Source organism: Cervus canadensis, chromosome 7 (genome assembly GCF_019320065.1).
Source record: "Cervus canadensis isolate Bull #8, Minnesota chromosome 7, ASM1932006v1, whole genome shotgun sequence".
Classification (NCBI taxonomy): domain Eukaryota; kingdom Metazoa; phylum Chordata; class Mammalia; order Artiodactyla; family Cervidae; genus Cervus; species Cervus canadensis.
The window spans coordinates 10,674,121-10,697,268 of NC_057392.1; the positions used below are offsets into that span (position 1 = coordinate 10,674,121).

At 35.2% G+C, this 23,148-nt stretch overlaps 1 protein-coding gene across 1 annotated transcript in view; it reads left to right on the plus strand.

The window, feature by feature from the left end:
* The window catches only part of STAG1 (stromal antigen 1), a 496,183-nt gene that overhangs the window by 463,609 nt on the left and 9,426 nt on the right, over positions 1–23,148 (plus strand). Inside the window, exons 23-29 of the mRNA XM_043474336.1 lie at positions 7,011–7,103; positions 9,071–9,245; positions 10,937–11,076; positions 13,787–13,888; positions 16,643–16,791; positions 17,382–17,510; positions 21,373–21,578. Of these exons, the coding sequence (XP_043330271.1) occupies positions 7,011–7,103; positions 9,071–9,245; positions 10,937–11,076; positions 13,787–13,888; positions 16,643–16,791; positions 17,382–17,510; positions 21,373–21,578 (994 nt within the window). The remainder of the gene's footprint in view (positions 1–7,010; positions 7,104–9,070; positions 9,246–10,936; positions 11,077–13,786; positions 13,889–16,642; positions 16,792–17,381; positions 17,511–21,372; positions 21,579–23,148) is intronic.

The following is a 23,148-nucleotide window of genomic DNA, read 5'->3' on the forward strand; positions in this document are numbered from 1 at the left end:
TTTACTACCTCACTTACTAGCTTTGTCTTTGGGTCTGCGTTTAACGTTTCTGAGTCTGTTTCTTCATCTGTAGAATCGAAGTGATTATATCTATACCCATCACAGCTGAATTAATATGTGAGAAGCTTAGATTAGTGCCTAGTACACAGTAACTGCCAATAGATGTTAACTTTATGTAGTGTGAGATGCTAGCATAATGAAGTTTGTAGGAAAATTATAGGATGAATAAAGAAAGCACAGTGTTCTGAAATTCAAAAGAACTAAAATTTTGTTCTCAGCTGTTCAGAGGAATTTACTATTTGAGATTAGTTACCTCTGTTAAATGGCAACCTACTCCAGTACTCTTGCCTGAAAAATCCCACGGACGGAGGAGCCTGGTAGGCTACAGTCCATGGGGTCGCAAAGAGTCAGACACAACTGAGCGACTTCACTTCACTTCACCTCTGTTAAATATACAGTATCTGTGCCTGTTTACCTAAAATTGTTGGTACTTACACTTCTCTCAGTGGGTTCTAACTGATTACGATTAAGTTAACTTTCTTTAGCACTGAATATTGAAGTTCTATCCAAATCTATGCTAAACTTACTGCTAAAAAAGCTTCTATTTCCTTAGTTGCTTTCCGTTTCCACGTTCTTAAAATGCTACTGCTGATTAGTAAACAATCAGTAGGTTGCTTACCTAGTTGTGATGTTAAATTTACAACTTCTCAGATGGATTGGCAAGTAATCGTTTTATATAAGGCACATCTGCTTTATGATTGACCTTTTAAAGGAATCTTTTGTCTCCAACTCCAGCAATAGCTGATTCCCTAGACTGCTTCAGACTGCACAGTAACCATGAAATTTAAGGGAATAAAGGAGCATTAATGCCTCCTAGCATCATTTTTAACTATATTTATTGTGTAGTAAAATGAACACATTTATTTGTCCCTCGGATTGTGCTATCATCTGTATTATGTGTACTTGGATATAAGTCAGCAAGTATTTACTAAACATCTGCCCATGTGCCAAACACTGTTTTAGGTAACAGCAGGAACAGTGAACATTCATCCTTTGAATATTAGGTTTACCAGTTAGCACCTGTATGTTCTCATTTGAGTGCCTAGATTAATCCAGCAGAATCACAGAATGCCATAGAACCTCAGAGAATATCTATTTCAACCCTTTTGTGTATAGATTTTTAAAATCTGTAATCCTGAGATACAGTTTCTGTAAGGTCTAAACTAGTTCATAGCATGGCCTGCATTTTGTTTTTCTTTCAGTTATTTATTCAACAAACATTCTCAAATCTTTTCTATTGAAAAGGAAAAGGACAACGAAGACCCCCAAAGACCTCTCCAGTAGCTGTCCTATTTTTCTCTCACTCTTTACAGACTTTTTTGAAAGAGTTGCTTTCTTTCTTATCCTTTCTACCATTGCAGTTTTAAGCCCTTTTAATTCCTTTGAATGAGTGTGTGTGCTCAGTCATGTCCAACTCTTTGTGAGTCCATAGATTGTAGCTCACCAAGCTTCCTTATCCATGGGATTTTCAAAGCAAGATTACTGGAGTGGGTTACCATTTCCTACTCCAGGGGATCTTCCTGACCCAAGGAGAGAACCTGCATCTCTTGTGACTCCTGGATTGGCAGGCAGATTCTTTACTACTTGTGCCACCTGTGAAGAATTGATGCCTTCGAATTGTAACGCTAGAGAAGACTCTTTGACAGTCTCTTGGACTGAAAGGAGATCAAACCAGTCAATCTTAAAGGAAATAAACTTTGAATATTCATTGGAAGGACTGATGCTGAAGCTGAAGCTCAAGAATTGATGGCTTCAAGTTGTAATGCTAGAGAAAACTCTTGACAGTCCCTTGGACTGCAAGGAGATCAAACCAGTCAATCTTAAAGGAAACCAATTTTGGATATTCATTGGAAGAACTGATGCTGAAGCTCCAGTACTTTGGCCACCTGATGCAAAGAGCCTACTCAATGAAAAAGAACCTGATGCTGTGAAAGACTGAGGGCAGGAGGAGAAGGGGATGACAGATGATGGTTAGATAGCAGCACCGACTCAATGGACATGAATTTGAGCAAACTCCAGGAGATAGTGAAGGACAGTAAAGCCTCGTGTGCTGCAGTCCATGGAGTCGCAAAGAGTCAGACACCACTTAGCAACTGAACAACAACAACAAAATTCTTTTGAAGAGCTTTCCTGGTGGCTCAGTGGTAAATGCAGGAGGAACGGGTTTGATTCCTGGGTCGGAAAATCCCCTGGAAAAGGAAATGGCAACCCACTTCAGTATTCTTGCCTGGAAAATCCCATGGAGAGAGGAGTCTGATGTGCTGCAGTCCACAGAGTCACAAAAGAGTTGAACACAACTTAGCAACTAAAGAACAATCCCTTTGAAAGTGTTCTCCCCACGGTCACTCAGAATGTTGTCGCTTTATTCTTGCAACACTTTCATGTCCTTCTCTTTTCTCTTGGTGGCATTTGTCATCATTAAGCTATTCCATTCATTATTGTTGTTTAATATTTTTGTTTATTTGTTTATTTTTTAGCTGTGTTGGGTATTAGCTGCAGCAGGTGGGATCTTCACTGCAGTGTGGGGATCTTCAGTCCAGCACACAGGATCTTTTGTTGTGGTGCTCAGGCTTGTCTCTAGCTGTGGTACAAGGCTTAGTTTCCCTGCAGCCTATGGGATCCAAGTTCCCTGACCAGGGATCAAAGCCACATCCCCTGCAGTGGTTTATTTAAGGTACAGTGCTCAAGGTGCATTCTTAAGTACTGGACCACCAATGAAGTCTCAATTCTACTCATTTTTAAATGTTTCCTTTTCTTACCTCCGGGATGCCATATTCTGATTTTGTTCCTACTTCTCAGACTATTTCTTAGATATCTTCATATGCTTTTCTTTCTTACCCATCTATTAAGTTTTGGTGTTCCCCAGGGTACTTTTGTCAGCCCTATTTACACATTCTCTTTTTAATGGTCTCATCTACTTCCATTGTTTCTAAATGCCGAGGACTCCGAAATCTCTTTTTGCGCAGATTCTTTACTGTGGACTTTGAACTCATCCAGCTGCCTAGTAGACATCTTTAGTAGGATATTGTAGGGGTAGTGTGTAATTTCCTCGGTTCTGTCTCACCACAACAAAAATTAGAAGCAGTGGGCTGACCACTGTTACAGTTCAGTTCAGTTCAGTCGTGTCCGACTCTGCGACCCTGTGAACCACAGCAGACCAGGCCTCCCTGTCCATCACCAACTCCCAGAGCCCACCCAAACCCATGTCCATTGAGTTGGTGATGCCATCCAACCATCTCATCCTCTCTTGTCCCCTTCTCCTCCTGCCCTCAATCTTTCCCAACCTCAGGGTCTTTTCCAGTGAGTCAGCTCTTCGCATCAGGTGGCCAAAGTATTGGAGTTTCAGCTTCAGCTTCAGTCTTTCCAATGAATGTTCAGGACTGATCTTTAGGATGGACTGATTGGGTCTCTTTGTAGTCCAAGGGACTCTCAAGAGTCTTCTCCAACACCACAGTTCAAAAGCATCAATTCTTCTGCACTCGGCTTTCTTTGTAGTCCAACTCTCACATCCTTACATGACCACTGGAAAAACAATAGCCTTGACTAGACGGACCTTTGTTGGCAAAGTAATGTCTCTGCTTTTTAATATGCTGTCTAGGTTGGTCATAACTTTCCTTCCAAAGAGTAAGTGTCTTTTAATTTCATGCCTGCAATCACCATCCGCAGTGATTTTGGAGACCAGAAAAATAAAGTCAGCCATTGTTTCCTCTATTTCCCCATCTATTTGCCATGAAGTGATAGGACTGGATGCCATGATCTTAGTTTTCTGGATGTTGAGCTTTAAGCCAACTTTTTCACTCTCCTCTTTCACTTTCATCAAGAGGCTCTTTAGTTCTACTTCACTTTTTGCCATAAGGGTGGTGTCATCTGCATATCTGAGGTTATTGGTATTTCTCCTGGCAACCTTGATTCCAGCTTTTGCTTCCTTCAGCCCAGGGTTTCTCATGATGTACTCTGCATATAAGTTAAATAAGCAGGGTGACAACATACAGCCTTGATGTACTCCTTTTCTTTCCTATTTGGAAATAGGAAAATAAAATAAAAAGTCTGTTGTTCCATGTCCAGTTCTAACTGTTGCTTCCTGACCTGCATACAGGTTTCTCAAGAGGCAGGTCAGGTGGTCTGGTATCCCCATCTCTTTCAGAATTTTACACAATTTATTGTGATCCACACAGTCAAAGGCTTTGGCATAGTCAATACAGCAGAAATAGATATTTTTCTGGAGCTTTCTTGCTTTTTCGAGGATCCAGCAGATGTTGGCAATTTGATCTCTGGTTCCTCTGCCTTTTCTAAAAACCAGCTTGAACATCTGGAAGTTCACAGTTCACGTATTGCTGAAGCCTGGCTTGGAGAATTTTAAGCATTCCCCATGTAATTTCCTCAGTTGCAGCAAAAATTTGAAGTGATGGATGGACTGGTGTTATAGCTCAGTTTTATTGGCAAGCAAAGGAAAATACATCCAACCCAAAAGACGAGGAAAGAAAAGCCCGAGGCTCGATTTTGGCTCCTCTCGTTATGTCTTTTCTCCTGTCCCTGAGCCTGCCCTATGTAAATTGGGCTGGCCAGGAGGGCTGTTTGTTTTACCTGAGGTCCTCACTCCTTCGTTTGTTCTATTTTCACAGTCTTTTCCCTTCCTTGTCTTTTAGCCACCACCATTTTGGACTCCTTTTTCCTATTCTCACTACCTAATGCTGTCTTTCAGGGTTTGCAAATCAGCATCCCTAAAGCCAAACTTGTTACCTTAGCATTTGTTCGTGTATTAACTATCTCGGTGACTTATACCATATTCCATCTAGTAGGCAACTACCTAGAAATTAGGTCACATCAACATCCTCTGTTCCTGTTAGCTCCTAAATGCTATCAATTCTGCTGCTTTAATTCCTCTATACTCTGTTGACATCTTTACTGGCAACGTTTTATTTTTAGGCCCAATATTTTATTTTCAGATTATTCCTATGGCATCTGCTAATATATGATGAACTGTAGGATGATGATTAGAAGCATAGGCCATAGAGTCAGATAGCACTAGGTATGGATCCTTACTGTATCACTTAGAATCTGTAGATGCTCTGAACCTCAGTTTCTTCCTCTGTAATATAGGCATATTAATCACTTACTTCATAGGGTGATTGTGAGACTTAAATATATGCCCATTCATTGTCGTTCATTCAGTTGCTCAGTTCGACTCTTTACAACTCCATGAACTGCAGCATGCCAGCTTCCCTGCTCTTCTCCATGCCCCTTACAACACAGCATTTGGTACATAATAAACCCTCAAGAGAAGACTGTATTTATTATTAATACTATTAAGATTTTATTTACTATTTTACATCTTTCTCCCTTTTCCTTAGAATATGATTCCTTAGCATAACTTTTTAACAACTTCATGATAAAAATCCTTATTCATTAGCTCCTTATTGCTGACAGGATAATAGCCAAATAATTTAACATGGCATTTTAAATTGTATTCCATTTAAATGGAAATGGGTCCTCTCTCTCTTTGGTTTTCTCTCACCACTCTCCTCCCATTTGCATCCCAACTGCAATAAATGAACAGTAGTCTCTCAAAAGCACCTCCAGACTTTTGAACATTATGTTCCCTCTGGAACACCTTTCCTTATAGGTAGATGATTTTTAGTTGTTCAGAACTCTTCTTTGGCAACCATGCTGTGACTGCTCTTGACTCTGGGTTAAGCTTTCCAGTGTAAGAACTCCTTACATTCTTTTGTGACTGCCTGTTCTCTTGTCTCTTTCCCCTAATGCTTTATGAGTCTGAAATTAAAGAATATCAAGGAATGTTGAGGTTTGATTTTTGGATGTTAATCTACAGGAACATTAAAGGTTCTGGAGACAGTGTCCTTTTTACTACTCTGCACAAGAGGGTCTTATTCCTTCTAAATACTGCACTCATTTTAGCAAAAGAAAATATATGTAATTTTTGAAGTATCATTATTTGGGATGTGACGATTCCAAAAAGGAATAAGTACTGTCAACTATGCAAAATAGAAAAGCTTAAAGAATCTTAGTTTCATAGAATACTTTTTAAAAGTGACTTCTATACCAGCCTATGCTCATTTAATTACTCTTCGTTACTCTTTTAGATATCAGTATAATACTGAGTTATCTGCATGCATCTTGCTCGTTAGTGGAAAGAATGTGAGCTCTGATACCAGACAGTCCTGCTTTCAGTCTTTGCTAGTAATAACTACTTCTTATAATCAATATAACTATTAAATTATACAACAGCCCTCTTACCAGTGCCTGGCGCTTTATAGGGACTTGATAAATTTAAGTTTCCTTTTATAGTTCTCCAATGTTTCATATTGATTATTGTAATATGGCCATCTGATTAAATCCTATTCACCTGTCCAATCTTGGATTAAAGCTCATCTTTCTATGAAGCTGCCTCCAACTCAGCCATGTCTGTCTGCCACAGTTAAAGTTGATACCAAAAAATTAATTACTCTATGATTGGTCTAACTCCCTGCTAAAATATTAACTCTTTGAGGACATGGACACTATCTTAAAGTTATCTCTTCGCCTTGACATTTGCAGAGTGCTGAGAATATGGGGAAAATTCAGTACATGTTTATTGCTTAATTGGTTTTTTCCCAGAATGCTGCTGCACTTCCTCATTTTACTACATCTAGTATTTGTTATAGGAATGACTATCAGTTTTAATACCAGCCCAAGTAAACCATATATATAAAGGAAATATGTTGGAGGAAATCATACTGAGCATTCCAAAGCGAAATTGAACAGTGTATTTGGGATTATCAGTTTTGCTGCCCCTTCCATTAGGATAACTAGGAAATTATGATTTGGTTCTCAGTGATAAATTCGGTTTTATGAATTTCCTTAACAATAAGCTGGTTTGGCTATTTTCCATTTATTGTTTCTTCAGTTTTCAAGAATACTTTAATTCATGCTTGCAAATTTGTGTCTTACAGGAGGACTTGTTGGTATTGAGGAAAACAGTGAAGTCCTTTCTGGCTGTTTGCCAGCAGTGCCTATCTAATGTTAATACTCCAGTGAAGGAACAGGTAAGAGATTGTCAGTTAAGAGCTCTCAATATAAATAACTCAAATGCATTGAAGAAGCATAAGAAGATGTAAATTTTTTTAAGATGTAATTTTTTATGGCAGTTCTTAGCATGTAGTTTATGTTATGGGACCTGGGACAAGAGTATAGGTGTCTAAATATTTAAGTTATAAAGTAAGCTAACAAACTTGTTATACATCTTTGTACCTTGGCAAGTGAGGTCAGGTTTAAATTTAGAATTCTTGATTCTTATGAATTCTATACCAGAACCTGAGGATTCTGTACCAGAATGGGAGCTGGCTTAGGGTCCACTTTCTTCTCATCTTACCTTCAGTTCTTTCCCACACCAGGTAGAACTTTTCACATATGCATGTGAACAGTTTAGCCCACATATCCAAACTATCAGCATCACTTCCTTAAACAAGTTGTTCCTTAACTATCCTGGGGCCTAGGAGTACACACTGGGGATGCCGTGTGTCTCAGAAGGATGCCTATGCAGCCGCTCGTAGCAGAATCCAGTCTGTGAGGGCAGGGAGTCCCTGAATCCCTGTCCCTGGACAGAGTTGTAAAGTCGGGGTGCTGATGGGCACATCCCATTGGTCCAGCAGACTCCTCACCCCTTGGCAAGGGGTGTAGACCAAAGACGGTCAAAGTGAAGCCCAAGGCAATACCATTTTCACAAAGTGATTTTGTAAACTAAGACTGTTCTATTAGGAAGAGCTTCTATTTAAAAAAAAAAAAAAAAAGATATATCTTTTCCATGCTGTTTTTTATTATGATGTTCAACTAGAAAGAGTCTATATCTAGTTAAAGAATACAATATTACTTACCCTGTGCTATCTCATCTTACAAATAGGTTATCACAGGTCTCTTCTTTATTAAGTTATCAGCATCTAACTTAAAATGGGAACAGAGATTATCTTTCCTAAACCTTATTCTCTAAATCTTCTGAACTTAACCAGTGCTATCTAAAAGTACCTAACTCAGGACATTTAAGCCAGAAATTCAGTGTTTCTGCATCATCACTTTGGTGACATGCAAAAGTATGGCCTCCGTTAAAAATACACATTTCCCCAGATTCCTTTCATGCTCTCCTCTTTTCAGGTGACTTGTTTCTAAATTTATGTATTTCATGGTAGTGTACTTAGAGCATGAATTTCTATGATTCTTGCTGGAGGTAAACGATACAACCATCTCCAAATATATACCAAAATTGTGTTTTCCACAGAAGTCAATTTTTAGAGGAGGGTGAATGGATTGTTTTAGGGTATAAGAACCCTCAGTTATTCCATAACAGTAAATTGATGACACAAGTTTATTTTGTACCATCCATTAAATAGGATAAATTTGGCAATATAACCATAATATATTCTCTATGGGAAAATATATTGAAAGTTCTTTATGTGAATGCATTTGTTGGGAGGCTTTGCATCACTGTTTTTTATGTGAATGATCTTGAATCCAAGTTTAACCTATGGTTCAAAATTTTGTTTTACAGTAGATTATTAAAAGAAGAATCCAAAATGGTAGCTTACAGATTTAGTGTACTACATTGTAATTGATTGAATTATACAGTTTATCTTAACATTTGTGCTTATTTTTTGCTTATGCAGTATATGATTGATTTATAACCTGTCATTAATATAGTAATTCAATTTTGTGTTTCCAGAGTTGAATTCAGTTCATTTTTTATAAGTTCAAGTCAAAAATCTCTTAATTGTTTTGGGTTAGTACAGCCAAATAAAAAAAATAGTTTATATTTAGGGGAAGTGAAGAGTCTTAAATATTACTAGTATATAATGAGAAAAAGTAATTTTATTATGTTTGGAAATTAAAATTAAGTAGCTGCAATTTGAATACTTAGCATTTCTATTATGGTACTGTTACTGAACTGCATTTAATTTATTATATTGTCATTTGTAGTTATTATTGTACAATGTTTTACTGATGAATTTCCTTTTCATTCCAGGCTTTCATGCTACTCTGTGATCTTTTGATGATTTTTAGCCACCAATTAATGACAGGTGGCAGGGAGGGCCTTCAGCCTTTGGTGTTTAATCCAGATACTGGACTTCAGTCTGAACTCCTCAGTTTTGTGATGGATCATGTTTTCATTGACCAAGATGAGGAGAACCAGAGCATGGGTATTTGCAGCTATCATCTTGTCAATATTGATCTTGTCTTAACAACCTCAAGAGATTGAAGAAAAAATTTCCAATTCAGTCCTAAAAAATACTACCGTTTCTCTCTTTTAAACAAAAGTTATTTAATACGTTCATATAATTCAGAAATCAGGAATAATATACACAGTGAAGTGTCTCTCCTTTAACATCGTACCTTAGAGATCTTTCCCCATCACTAAGTACAGAGAGTTCCTTATTATTCTAATAACTACACAGTGTTTTATTATTTAAATATAGCATAATTTATATTGTTCATCTCATATTGATTGATATTTGACTAGTTTCCAGTCTTCTGCTATCCTAAGCTACACTATAATGGATAATTGTGAACATTTGTCATTTCCCACATGTTTGAAATATATGTTTAAGATAGGTTTTTTTTAATAGAACTGCATCCAGGTTCACAATTTTCTAAAGCAAAGCATCTGAATTCCTTTCTGTTCCTGAGTAGTGATCATATATTACTTAAATTAACAAAATGTGACTCTAAGATACTAAATGCTAAAAGAATATTATGAAACCTCACCAGTCAAAATTGTTCTGAGCCTCCAGAATGAAAACTTAGCAAAATAAGACTGAATATAAATAATTATAAATAAATACTATATAAAATAGGTTATTTGTGAAATAGATGATTTAAGCTCTCTTAAGAAAGATCTGTGGCATATCAAATCCACAGATCTACCTGGTGCTATTGGAATGTTCTTTATTTAACAGAATATTTTAGAAAATACTGGACTGTGAAAAAAGGATCTCTGAGTTCATGTTAATCTCAGGAGACAGTATTTTTTACCTGCTATTTGTCCTAAGTAAAAAGATTTCCAACTTCCAAAAGCATTGATGCTTCACAGCAGGACCAGGGAAGAGAGAAGTTGAGAATAAGTTATTTTATGAATATACATGCGAAGAAGAGAAAAAGAACACTGTCCCTAAATAAGGGCAGGCCAAGACATGAGAGGCTCAGTACAGAACCTGAAACAACTGTGTCAGCTTTTATCGTCTGGAGACTTGTGGAGATATTTTGGGGGGGATTAGAAATGGATAAACCTGAGAATCTAAAAAATGAGGAATAAACAGTACTTGTTTGAAAGCATTTGATAATGATTTGTTTTTAAAAAATGTGTATGTACATAACATGGTTTGCAAAATATACTTTATTTCTCAGCTTATAATGTAGCCATGTTTAAGACAAGAACTGAAAACTAATTCCTTCATGTAATTTCCATCACTCCCCATACATGTTTCTAAAGGAAAACTTTTCCTTGTGTCTTAAATTTTTCTGGAAATTTCTTCTCTGTAGAAATAGATTAGCACATAAGGAATATTCAGATAAAAGGCAGCATTTTAAAGGTAAAAGGACAACAGTATTGTTATGACAAAAGTATGAGAAAAAAATCTATATATGGTTTGCTTCTCTAACTAGTCTTTGCTATGATAATCTCCTAGAACCTTAGTGCCTAGTGTTTAATAAATATGTAACTAAGTATAGCACCCTAAGATAATCAGTATAGCTAATAATTTTTATCCTATCTAAAACTAAATTGTACCTATTTGTAAAGTTATAGCCTAGTTATTTTTTCTACAGATTGTCTACAATGTTTTCCCTTGGATAAAGGGCCAAAGTTCATAACTAATTTATTTTCTGTGGTTAGAGGGTGATGAAGAAGATGAAGCTAATAAAATTGAGGCCTTACACAAGAGAAGGAACCTACTTGCTGCCTTCAGCAAACTTATCATCTATGATATTGTTGACATGCATGCAGCTGCAGACATCTTTAAACATTACATGAAGGTATAGTTTCATAGTCTTTCTTAATGGGTCAAGGACATTTATTGATTGATTGATTAAGATAGTAGCTACATATTCTTGTTTTTCTCATTCCACCTAAGTGCCTTAGAAGTTTGCAACTAAAAATGAAAGAGTAGTGAGCAGGCTAAAATTGATAGCTTTTGCTTAAATATTATTGGTGGTTTTCTGACATATTTAAAATTTCTCTTTTTTATGAGCTTTTTATCACTCTATACCATTATATCAATTCCATGAAGTAGGAGTTCCTTACATTTATAAGAAAGAATGCTGTTTTATTTTCTTAAAGCCATGGACCCTTCTTACAGAAGAAAACTCTCTCTCTTCCCTATGACATCTCTCCAGATAGGTTTATATGTGTGTCTACCATGCTACCTGCCAGGCACTAAAGTTAACAAAGATTTTTAAATTCCTACTCCAAAGTGATCTAAAGCTGGAGACAATCATTAGACAATTGCATTTCTGCAGTGTAGAGAGATATGTTTAGGGGTTCCTGGAAATATATAAAATAGATACACTCTTAAGAAATATGAGGGTTAATGAAAACCATTAGACATGCCTTTTGAACTAAGTCTGAGATGAGAAGCATTCATTAGTCAAGGAAAGAACTAGTAAAAGGGCTTTCAGGCAGATTGGACTACTTATACAAAGACAATGGAAATTGAGGAAAATGGAAGTAACTTGACATAGCAACAGAGATTGCTTATGAGAATGGAGCTAGAAGTAAGATCCAAAGATATTAAATGAGGTTAGACCTTACATGCTGTGTGAGAATTTGGGATTTTTTCCTGCAGGAGGTAAGGAGATGTGAGGGTTTTACACCATTCTGATAAGTATCCAACTTCCTGGCTGTTCTTCTTCCCATAAGCTCCATTTTGTTTCTGACACTCAAAAAAAGCAGTCCTCAAAAATCTTTATGATAAAACCTAACAGGCATACTTATCGGTGTATGTATTTTTGCCTTGTTTTTATGTCAGAGACAGTATTTTATTTTGCCCATGTTCAGAATATTGTGTATGCCATTGATTCACTTGTGTCTTTGTCCATGTTTGGGTTCCATTCTAGTTATGACACAGTAAGTAAATATTTTACTAGACAACTGCAATGTGATGAGTACTATGTTAGTAGCCAGAGGTTTAAATAAGACATAATTTCTGTACTAAGGCAGTTATAGATTACAGAGAAACTGAAATGTAAACATTATATAACATGCTAATAATGAATAGCTGCCTATGTTCTATGCCATTTATATTTGAGAGACTGCTCTAAGGCTTTTATATTATCTTTGTTGACTGCAGTAACTGTGATTTAGGAAATCATTATTTATGTAAAAGGAAATCAAGGCTCAGAGAGGCAAAGTAACTTTCAAAGATCACACAACTATTAAAGTAGCAAAAACTGACACTTGGTTTCTCTAACTTAAAGCTTAACTCTTTCCAGTAGATGTAAAACCTCAACATGATTATTGTGGTGATAGATGTATAAATTACAAAGCAAGCACAGATATATAGACACTTAAGTGAGCAACCAGGGCAGGCTTCCAAAAGTAATATCTAAACAGGACTTGGTTGGATGAATATGAGCTTACCATGGTTTCCCTTGTCATCCCTCAGCAGTACTGTCTTGGGTTCAAGATAGGCTTTATCCAAACTTTTATCATCCTTAGCAGTTTTTAGACACCTGTGTTCATTATTGGCTTTAATCTTTTATGAATATTTTAATCGCTGTTTACTATTCTTTATATATCCTTGTCTATTTGGCTTTTTGCCTCATTTCTCTATGTGATTATTAAAAATCTTAATTTTTGTTGATCTACCTGTTGAACTACTTTAGTGTTCTCATATATCTTTTTCTTTTTATCTGCACTGAGATAATTTTTAATTGCACTGAAAAGATGATTCTTTTGAGATATTTCCCCTTTTTTTGCTTTCCCTTTTTTCCTTTTTTTTTTTTTTTTTTTGGCACCTCGCATCATGGAAATATACCCATCTTCTTGAAGATAAAATGCAATTGTCAAGCTAATATACTCACTTCTTTACATAGGTTATAGGTTTTAGACTTTAGTTTGGGAAATAACATCCAGATTTAATAGTCTTAGAGTTTCTCCTAATTATTTACTCACAAGGAAAACTCCTTAAATCCTGTGTCAAAAAATTGAATTATAAAATTAGTTGAATTTTTCCCAATCACTGTTGAAGAAATCACTGTTTTTATTTTTTATATTATATATAATAGTAAAATACATTGTGGGGGGAAATGGGTACACAAAAGTATTTAATGAAATGTTAAATCTGTTATTGTAATCTACCCTTCCTTTGTTTAGGCCCTTTCCCCAGAAGTAAGCAATTTTGACTGTTTAGGTTTTAGTTCTTCAAGATGTTTCTATCCGAGTTCTGTTTCTTGATCTGGACAAATGGTGTCTGTTGAATCCATGTTGTAAAGAATGAGTAATTTTGCTCACATATATCACTTCTCCTCTTTGAATTTCCCAGGTTTCTAGTTCTATTATTTATTTCATAATTTTAAATGTCCAATGTGTATTTTTTTAACATTAGACAATATCTTTTAACTCTCATTAGGTTTTTAACATGAAAAATCAAACATGCCTTTACTCACCTTTCCGTTTTTTTCACCAGCCTGTTCTTTATCTCATGAAATGTCAGCAGTTTTAAAGCTGTGTTTCTTTTCCTTACAGTATTACAACGACTATGGTGATATCATTAAGGAAACATTGAGTAAAACGAGGCAGATTGATAAAATTCAGTGTGCCAAGACCCTCATTCTCAGTTTACAGCAGGTAAGAAATTTGAAGGAAAAGAAATGAGTAGAATTAATATTATTGAGCACCTGCATGTGCTTATTATTATATGCTAGTTATCTCACCTCATTTAAATTAGATCATTATATTAATACACTACTATGGATACTTTCTGGTACAAAGATGTGTTATGTGTCTTTTCTTTAGGAAGACAATCCTATAGTTTACATTTCAAATGGGTGAAATCCTAAGGTGATCTACTCTTAGACCAGATGAAATGCCAAATTGGATATTTAAAAAGTGATCATTTTTAAAGAACAAATATAAAAATACATTTTAAAAGTATTTAATATGGGAAGGGGCAACAGTAGTATCCAAATAAGAAAATATGTCACATGTATTTCCTAAAGAAGATTCCTAGTAAATGCCTAGTATTAAAGTAGAGATGAGGGAAAAAAAAAAAAAAGTAGAGATGAGGGATAGTAGTGGCTATAGGTTTGTATGTATGTATATTTTTAGCCTTTGATAAAGGTCAGTGGGAAAATGATCAGCTCCTTTTTAATAGGTGATGGGTCCATTGACTATGTATTTGGAGAAATGGCTATAAATAGCCCTACCTAACATGTAGACAAAATAACTACTAGGTGGATTTTATGTATATATATACATATATATATATATATATATGTTAAAAATTAAGTTTAAAAGAATATAAAAGGATATTTTTATATACAGGAGTAGGTAAGTCCTCCAGGAGAGAAGCGACAATGTAAAAATTTGATTATATATATAAGCTTAAACAGATTTATACATCAACCAGCACTCTGAACAAAATTTAAAAACCAATGACAGATTATGAGAAAATATTTTTAATCATACAGAGCAAATCCTACAAATCTGTAATAAAGGTAAACAAATCCCATACAAAAGTGAGCAAATGAAAAAAGCCACTTTTCAGAAGAGGCAACTTTTCCTTAAAAAGCAATAAACATGTGAAAAAACATAACTTCATTAATAATTAGTATAATACAAATTGAAACAAAGGAGTTATTTATCACTGCCAAATAGACTGGCATGAATTAAAATGATAGATATACCAGTGATTGTTAAAGATATGGCAAGAAAAAGGTCCCTTGTGAAAGCAATTGCTCCTACCTTGTTAGAATATAATTTTGCAGTATATTTCAAAGTTTAAGATATACATTCCTTTTGAACCAGTTTTTTCCTACTTAGGTATCTGCATAGATACATTCAGGTATGCACAAAACCGTGTATATGAAAGATAGTTTTATTGCAACAGTCTGTGTAATATTGCACAATTCTAAATAGTCTAAATGTTCATCAACATAGCACTAGTAAAATAAACTTATTCTGAAATAGCTGAAATAATTGTAAGACAAAATATTAAGTGAAAAACAGCAAGTTTCAGGACAAAATATAGTACAATACCATATAAACAAAAATTAAAACTTTATGTATGTGTAATATATTAATGTGTCTAAATTGGTCTAAAAACTTTCAGACTTTAACCCTAACATTGATTACCTTTGGAGAGAAGAAGAATATATAATGGGAAAGAGAAAAAATAATTTTACTTTGATATTCTCTGAATTTTATACAGTGAAATATATTCTTTGTATTTATTTTAAATGTAAATTTTAGAGTTGAAGGCTATTGTGTACAACTGTCTCTGAAAACAGTTTAAAGTTTAATAATTTATAAACAATTACCCATGAATAAATTTGAAAATCTCTGGAAGAACTGCTGTTTCTAGTCATGGCAGAATAAGTAGTTTAAACCAGTCTATTGCTAAAGAAACCTAAAAAGGTAGACAACTTAACTAATAGAAGATAAGAGCTATTTCAATGAAATGGTGTGACTAGAATGAATTGAGAGATTGGGAGGTGAGGAAGTAAAGAAAACAAATATAAACAGTATTTCTCAGGATCATTGTGTAAAGAGAATGTGACAGCTGCACCCGTAACTGGCAGAGGAGATGGAATTAAGAAGTTAGGATTGTTTGTTTTTTAAGATGCATGCATCTAACAGAGAGGGAGTAGTTAATGATTCAGGAAAAAGCTGTACACAGGACCAAACCATTAAGTAGGTAAAGGACGGTGAGATTCTGTACATAAGCAGGCAGTGGCTTTAGATCAGAGCTTGGACTGTTCATTCTCTCACAATAGAAGAGGCGGCGGATACATGTAAGTGTCTCACTTTGGTGGCAGAATGACGATGGCTTTTATATTCTTTAGTATTCCAGAGTTTTGATTCTATTATTTTGATGCAATACATGTAATGTGTATGTAATTATAAAACCCCATCACTCAGTTTTAGAACTTTTTTGTGTATTTTGTCATTGGATGGGAAAAGAACATTTCATATATCTTAATGATCTTCGTTTACATAATGTTCTTGTCTAAGATGTAATGAGTGAGAAACAAAGTTCTGAACCCTGCACTTTATATATTGCCATTCCTGTGAAAACAACAAAAAGAATACATAGTATATTTTTGTAAACATTTTCCCCAACCCAAAATATGTTCCTTTTGGTAGAAAAATAAATTCTGGTTTGCATGTAATCACACAACTAGCATAAAAATGAGCTTGAGAAATAGTAGATAATAGTAGATGACTTGGAGAAGGGGAAAGTGTAGCTACTGTTAATATAAGAAGGGAAATACGTATTTTACCATATGGCTTTTAAATATTTTTTAAATTGTATTACCTATTCTAACAGTAAATAAATATTTCTTAGCTATGAACTTTTTCCTCTTTTTTTCTTTCTACCAGTTGTTTAATGAACTTGTTCAAGAGCAAGGGCCCAACCTAGATAGGACATCTGCCCATGTCAGTGGTATTAAAGAATTGGCACGTCGCTTTGCCCTCACATTCGGATTAGACCAGATCAAGACACGAGAAGCAGTTGCCACACTCCACAAGTGAGTGAGCTAAATAAACACTGTTATACACAATCTGGTTTACTGAAACTTACCAAAAACAACTATTATTTGACCAATTTTTTAAAGTAACAAATGTTAGACTTTTCAAGGAAAATTTTAACAAAATATTCTTGTCACTCTGTCAGTGAGAAAATGTTGTGGGAGACATGTTTAAAAACACTGTGCATCCTCATTTCATTATTGAAAACGGAATAATAAAAAAATTTTCTTAAGTACCTTACAAAAACTCTACAAACCAAATTTTCTGACAATCTCTGTATCTTTCCAGGGTATTCTGTTACCTCTAAAAGCTACACAGAAATTTATCTTTGTGGCTGCATAGCTATTTTTTATTTTTTACAATGTAAGTTTAAAATATAACTTCACAACATAAATTGTTTTCCAGTGTAAATACTAAAATGAAATATAATTATGCAACTGTCATGCAAATTATTACTTTACCATTTGAGTTTATTTTTACCTTCAGTGATAATTTTGCTGCCTTCCCAACTATTTTTTTTAAATTCTAGCCTGTTGAAGAACTATACTAGCTATTTGGAAAAATAAGACAATATCTTCTTTTATTTCAGAGATGGCATAGAATTTGCCTTTAAATACCAAAATCAGAAAGGACAAGAATACCCGCCTCCCAATCTCGCTTTCCTGGAAGTGCTAAGTGAATTTTCATCTAAGCTGCTTCGGCAAGACAAAAAGACTGTGTAAGTTGCACGTTGCAGGACAAGTGGTTTTTATCATGACACCGTTCTAATTCCTGGAGAAGGCAATGGCAACCCACTCCAGTACTCTTGCCTGGAAAATCCCATGGACGGAGGAGCCTGGCAGGCTACAATCCATGGGGTCGCAAAGAGTCGGACACGACTGAGCGACTTTACTCACATTATAATTTTAAGTGTTAAAATTTTTGAAGGAAATTAATCATGTCATTACATTGATAACTTAGGCTCTGATAGTTTAAAGGACTATAATTTTCTTTCAAACTTTTATATAGTTTTTCTTTGCTTACCTTTCAGTACCCTAGAATTTGCAAGTGGGAATGATTTCTTATTCTCTTATTCAAAGATCTGTGAACACTAGCTTAACCATTGTGGGACACTTTCTTCTTTCGTTTTATATTAGTTATAGTTTAGTTTTATTTTGTATTTGACCTGTTTCCATAAAATCAAAGTCCAGTTGGCTTATAGTTTTCTTCATAACATTTTCTTCTATTTTCTGTTAGTTCTGTCCTTTACTGCAAGTGGGGTATTGAAGTCTCCAACTATTTTTATTGAATTGTTATTTCTCCTTTCAGTTCTCAGTTCTCAGTTTTTGCTTCATGTATATTTTGGGACTCTGTTGTTAGGTTGTATATATAATTGTTATGTCTCCCTGGTGGATTGACTGACTCTTAACTCCACCACCTTCTCTGTCCCTAGAAAATTTTTGTCTTAAAGTCTATTTTTTCTGATAGTAGCGTGTAACCACCCCAGCTCTATTTTAGTTACTGTTTGCATAGTATAGCTTTCTTTCCCCATCCTTTCACTTTCTACCTTTTTTGCCTTTGAATCTAAAGTATGTTTCTTGTAGACAGCGTATACAGGCATACCTCAGAGATATTACAGGTTCAGTTCCTCACCACCACAAGAAAATAAATATTGTGATAAATAAAGTCACATGAATTTTTTGGTTTGTCAGTGAGTGCATAGAAAAGTTGTATTTACACTCTACTGTAGTATATTAAGTGTATGATAGCATTATGTCTTATAAACAATGTCCGTACCTTCATTTTAAAAACACATTATTGCTTAAAAATACTAACCATCATCTGACAATGCAGGCTTACTGCAAGCTTTCAATTTGTAAAAACTGAGGTATCTGCAAAATGCAGTAAAGCAAAGCGCAATGAAATGAGGTTATTTGTTATGTTATTTGTTATTAGATCATGTTATTTGTTTTAAAACAGTCTCTGCCATGATACTTTGTTTTCTATATGTCTGTCTTTGATTTTTCCCTCTTTTATTGCCTCCTTTTATATTAAACAGATATTTTCTAGTGTAACATTTTAATTCCTTCCATCCTTAATTATATTTTTCAGTTCTTTCTTAGTTGTGGATGTGAAATACCATCTCTGTCTCATACCATTTCCTTACTCCAATACATCTTTGCCATCACCCACTTTTTTGTGTACGTTGTTAAATATACATTTCTGTTATTGGCCCAAAAGCACAGTAGTGCATATTGTTTTATACAGTTGCTTTTTAAATCAATGAAAAGATAAGTAAGCAATTATATTGTTCTTTATGACTACCTGGTAATTACTCTTCCACACTCATAGTTTTTTCATGTAAATTCAGATTACTTTCTGATGTGATTTGTTTTTAGCCTGAAGAACTGTCTTTAGTATTTCTTGTAAGGCAAGTCAGCCACCAACAAATTCTGTATACACTTTTGTTCATCTGAGAGTGTTTTTATTTACTCCTTACCTTTGAAGTATAGTTTCTTAGATACAAGATTCTTGTTTGATAGTGTTTTACTTCCAGCATGTTGACTGTGTAATCCTGCCGCCTTCTGGCCTTTACTGTGTCTGATGAGAAGTCAGCTTTTAAATTTATTGGCGTTCCCTTGTTTGTAATCAATTACTATTCTCTAACTACTTTCTAGATTTTTTTAATCTTTGGCGTTCAGTATTTTCATTGTGATGCGTCTCGTTGTGGATCTCTTTGTATTTATACTGCTTAGAGTTTGTTGAGCTTTGAGGATGTCTTGATTGTTTTTCATCAAATTCTGAAGTTATTACCGTATTTCTTCAGATTTGCTTCTACACCTTTCTTCTGGTACTCCCATTACACATATCAGTGTGTTTAATGATATCCCACATTTCTCTCAGGCACTGTTCATTTTTCTTCATTTTTTTTTCTTTCTGCTCTTCAGATTACATAATCTCTATTGATATATGATCAAGATTATTGACTTCTCTTCTGCCAGCTCAAATCTGTTGAGCACCTTTAATGAATTTTTAATTTCCATTGTTGTACTCCAGAATTTCCATTTGGTTCTTTATCATTTCTATCTTTTTATTCATGTTCTCTATTTAATGAGAAATAGTGTTCTTATGGGGCTTACTTTTAATTCTTTAGACATTGTTTTCTTTAGTTCTTTGAATACATGTATAATAATTGCTTTGCACTGTTTTGGGCCAAATTTTCTGTTGCTTGCTTTTTTTTTTTCCTATATATGGGTTACATTTCCCTATTTCTTTGCATGTCTCATAATTTTTTGTTGAAAAGTGACCATTTTAGATAACGTATTGCACATAGGATATACCATGAGATAATAATATATCTACTCATGATGCTCATGCTTCGTCTCCCTAGCGATGGATGTTATTGGTTACTTGGTTGTTTATTTGTTTAGAGACTTGCATCAGCAAACTCTGAGGTCTGTTTCTCTCTGTTATGCAGACTCTACTGTCCCTACTCAGATCTTTGTTCTTTGTTTTTTTATCATTTAACCTGTATTAGCCTCTCAAAGGTTGTGCTTAAACCTCCTAGTTAGATTTTTACCTTTTACTGTTGGATATGGGTGTGACTTTTAAAAGCTGCTATCACAGTTCAGGTTGTTTACTTTGCCCCAGAGTCAGTCAGGAGACCAGCAGCTTAGAAGCTTCCTCCCTGATTGCTCCTGAGAAGGGCAGCCTTGGGCCATGTACAGTCTTGTAGACCAAGAGGGAAACATGTGATATAAAGTATTTATTTTATTTAACTTTACTTTTTTAGAGCAGTTTTAGGTTGCTCTAAAAAAGTAAAGTTAAATAAAATAAATACTGGGATGGCGTAGAATTTGCCTTTAAATACCAAAATCAGAAAGGACAAGAATACCCGCCTCTCAATCTCGCTTTCCTGGAACTGCTAAGTGAATTTTCATCTAAGCTTCTTCGGCAAGACAAAAAGACTGTGTAAGTTGCACGTTGCAGGACAAGTGGTTTTTATCATGACACCATTATAATTCTTGGAGAAGGAAGTGGCAACCCACTCCAGTACTCTTGCCTGGAAAGCTACAATCCATGGGGTCGCAAAGAGTCGGACACGACTGAGCGACTTCACTCACTCAGGTTCATAGCAAATGTGAGGGGAAGGTACAGACAGTTCCCATCCCATAGACCCCCTAGTGTCCCCCACTCTCAACATCTACCAGCAAAAAGGTGGTTTTGTTGGGGACGGGGTATGCCACTCTCCACACTCTACCATTTTAGAAATCCTGCCCTGTTTGAACATTTTAAAAGAGAATCAGTATCCTTTTTGAGCCAAACTTCTGATTTGTTTTTTTTGAACACTGGTATTTAAAAACAAAAAAAAAAGGAATAAAGGAAGAAACACACATACCCTTTAGTAATACATTGCTTATTCCAGAGATAATGTGAAGCAAAATCTTAAATTCTCAATCCCTGTGTTTCTAAAGGTAACCACTGTGAACAGTTTAATGTGTATCTTTAAGGATTATTCAGAGAGAGAAGAGAGCTTCAAGTTATGAAAAAAATTAAATGAACTGCTTCCATAAAAATGACTGCTTCTGTTCTGTTTCTAGTCACTCATACCTAGAAAAATTCCTTACGGAACAAATGATGGAAAGGAGGGAGGATGTATGGCTTCCACTCATCTCCTATAGAAATTCTTTAGTCACTGGCGGTGAAGATGATAGAATGTCTGTGAACAGTGGAAGTAGCAGCAGCAAAACCTCCTCAGTAAGGAATAAGAAAGGACGACCTCCACTTCACAAAAAACGAGTAGAAGGTAAGTGTGCCTTTATGGTGTGAGGCAGATAATGTGCCTGTCAAGATAAATAAAGCGGTGAATACTCTGTTGAAGCAAGATAATACTGTTAAGCACATTATTTCCTTGTGTGTTTCATACACACTGAGAGAGGTGTAGGCATGAAGGTTAGAATAGACAAAAGTCAAGCAGAAGAGGGTCAAGGAAAAAGAAGCTGAAAAAGCATTGAACACAGGAAGATGGTAAGCACAGAGAAATAAAGGAGACAAGAAGGTTTACAAAATTGATTCCCTTACCATAGACCTCTAATACATTAAAGTTTAAAATAAGACAGTCATAATGTTATTCTATCAACATGCATCCTAATATAGGAGAGATTCTGGTAAGTTGAGGGTAGAACTCTACAACACATTGAATATACCAAAACAACTTTCCATTTCCACTGCCTGGTTGGAAAGTCTATTTTTGGATATTAAAATAGTGATGGTCACATCTAGTTTTAGATCTAGACCTCATAGATCTAGATTACTCATAGGCTATGGGGAACGGGGAGAATTGTTGTGAAAATGTGATCAAGAGTAGAAATTCCTATATCCCAAAAGACTAAAGATTGCTAATAAAACAAAAGTGTGAAGGTCACTCAGTTGTGTCCGATTCTTTGCAGCTCCATGGACTGTAGCCTGCCAGGCTCCTCTGTCCATGGCATTCTCCAGGCCGTAATATACTAGAGTGGGTAACCCTTCCTTTCTCCAGGGGATCTTCCCAACCCAGGGATCAAACCCAGGTCTCCTGCATTGCAGGAGGATTCTTTACCATCTGAGCTGCCAGGGAATCCCAAAGGATTATTCTTTTTTTTTTTTTAATGATTATTCTTAAACTAAGAGAAAACGCAAAGTAAAAATGCTTATTTCCTCAAATAATCTTCTTCCATCTCCATGATTCTCCTAATAAAATTTCTCCAAAGCAAGACTGCAACATGCTTCTTTTTACAAATTTCTTTTTACTTCTGCTAACTTAAAAACAGTGACTCATCAAAGACTTTGCTGAAATCTGTAGCAGAATTAATTAGAATTTAAGTCTAATGTTTCTTTCATCATTGAGGAGGTGGTATTAACTATTGATGAAGAGCACAAACTCTAAATTCAGAGTTCTAGATAGAATACAGACCTGGCTTTCTCGTTTTTCAGCTGTATAACCTTTGAGCATGTTATTGAATTTCTATAAGCCTCAGTCACTGAGCAGATGAAGTACGATCTGAGTACTTGTCCTGTTGGCTGTTGTGAATATTCAGTGAAATACTCTTAAGTAAAAAACTCAGTACGCAGACAGTGATCACCTAGCACAGAGCTTGACACAAAGGCATCGTCTGATAAACGTTCGCTGCCATTGTTCAGATGTGGTCATCGTATAGTATTCCCCTTCATCTAGCATTAGTCAGTGGGTTAGGCTAAAAGTAAATTTCAAAGAGAATAAAAAGATTTGAAAATACAAAGTTAATGTTAAAGTTTAAGATTTCCTTTCAAGTTTCAACTTTAGGACTTAACATCTTTTTGGTCCAGAAAATGAAAATAACAGAACCCTATCTTTATAG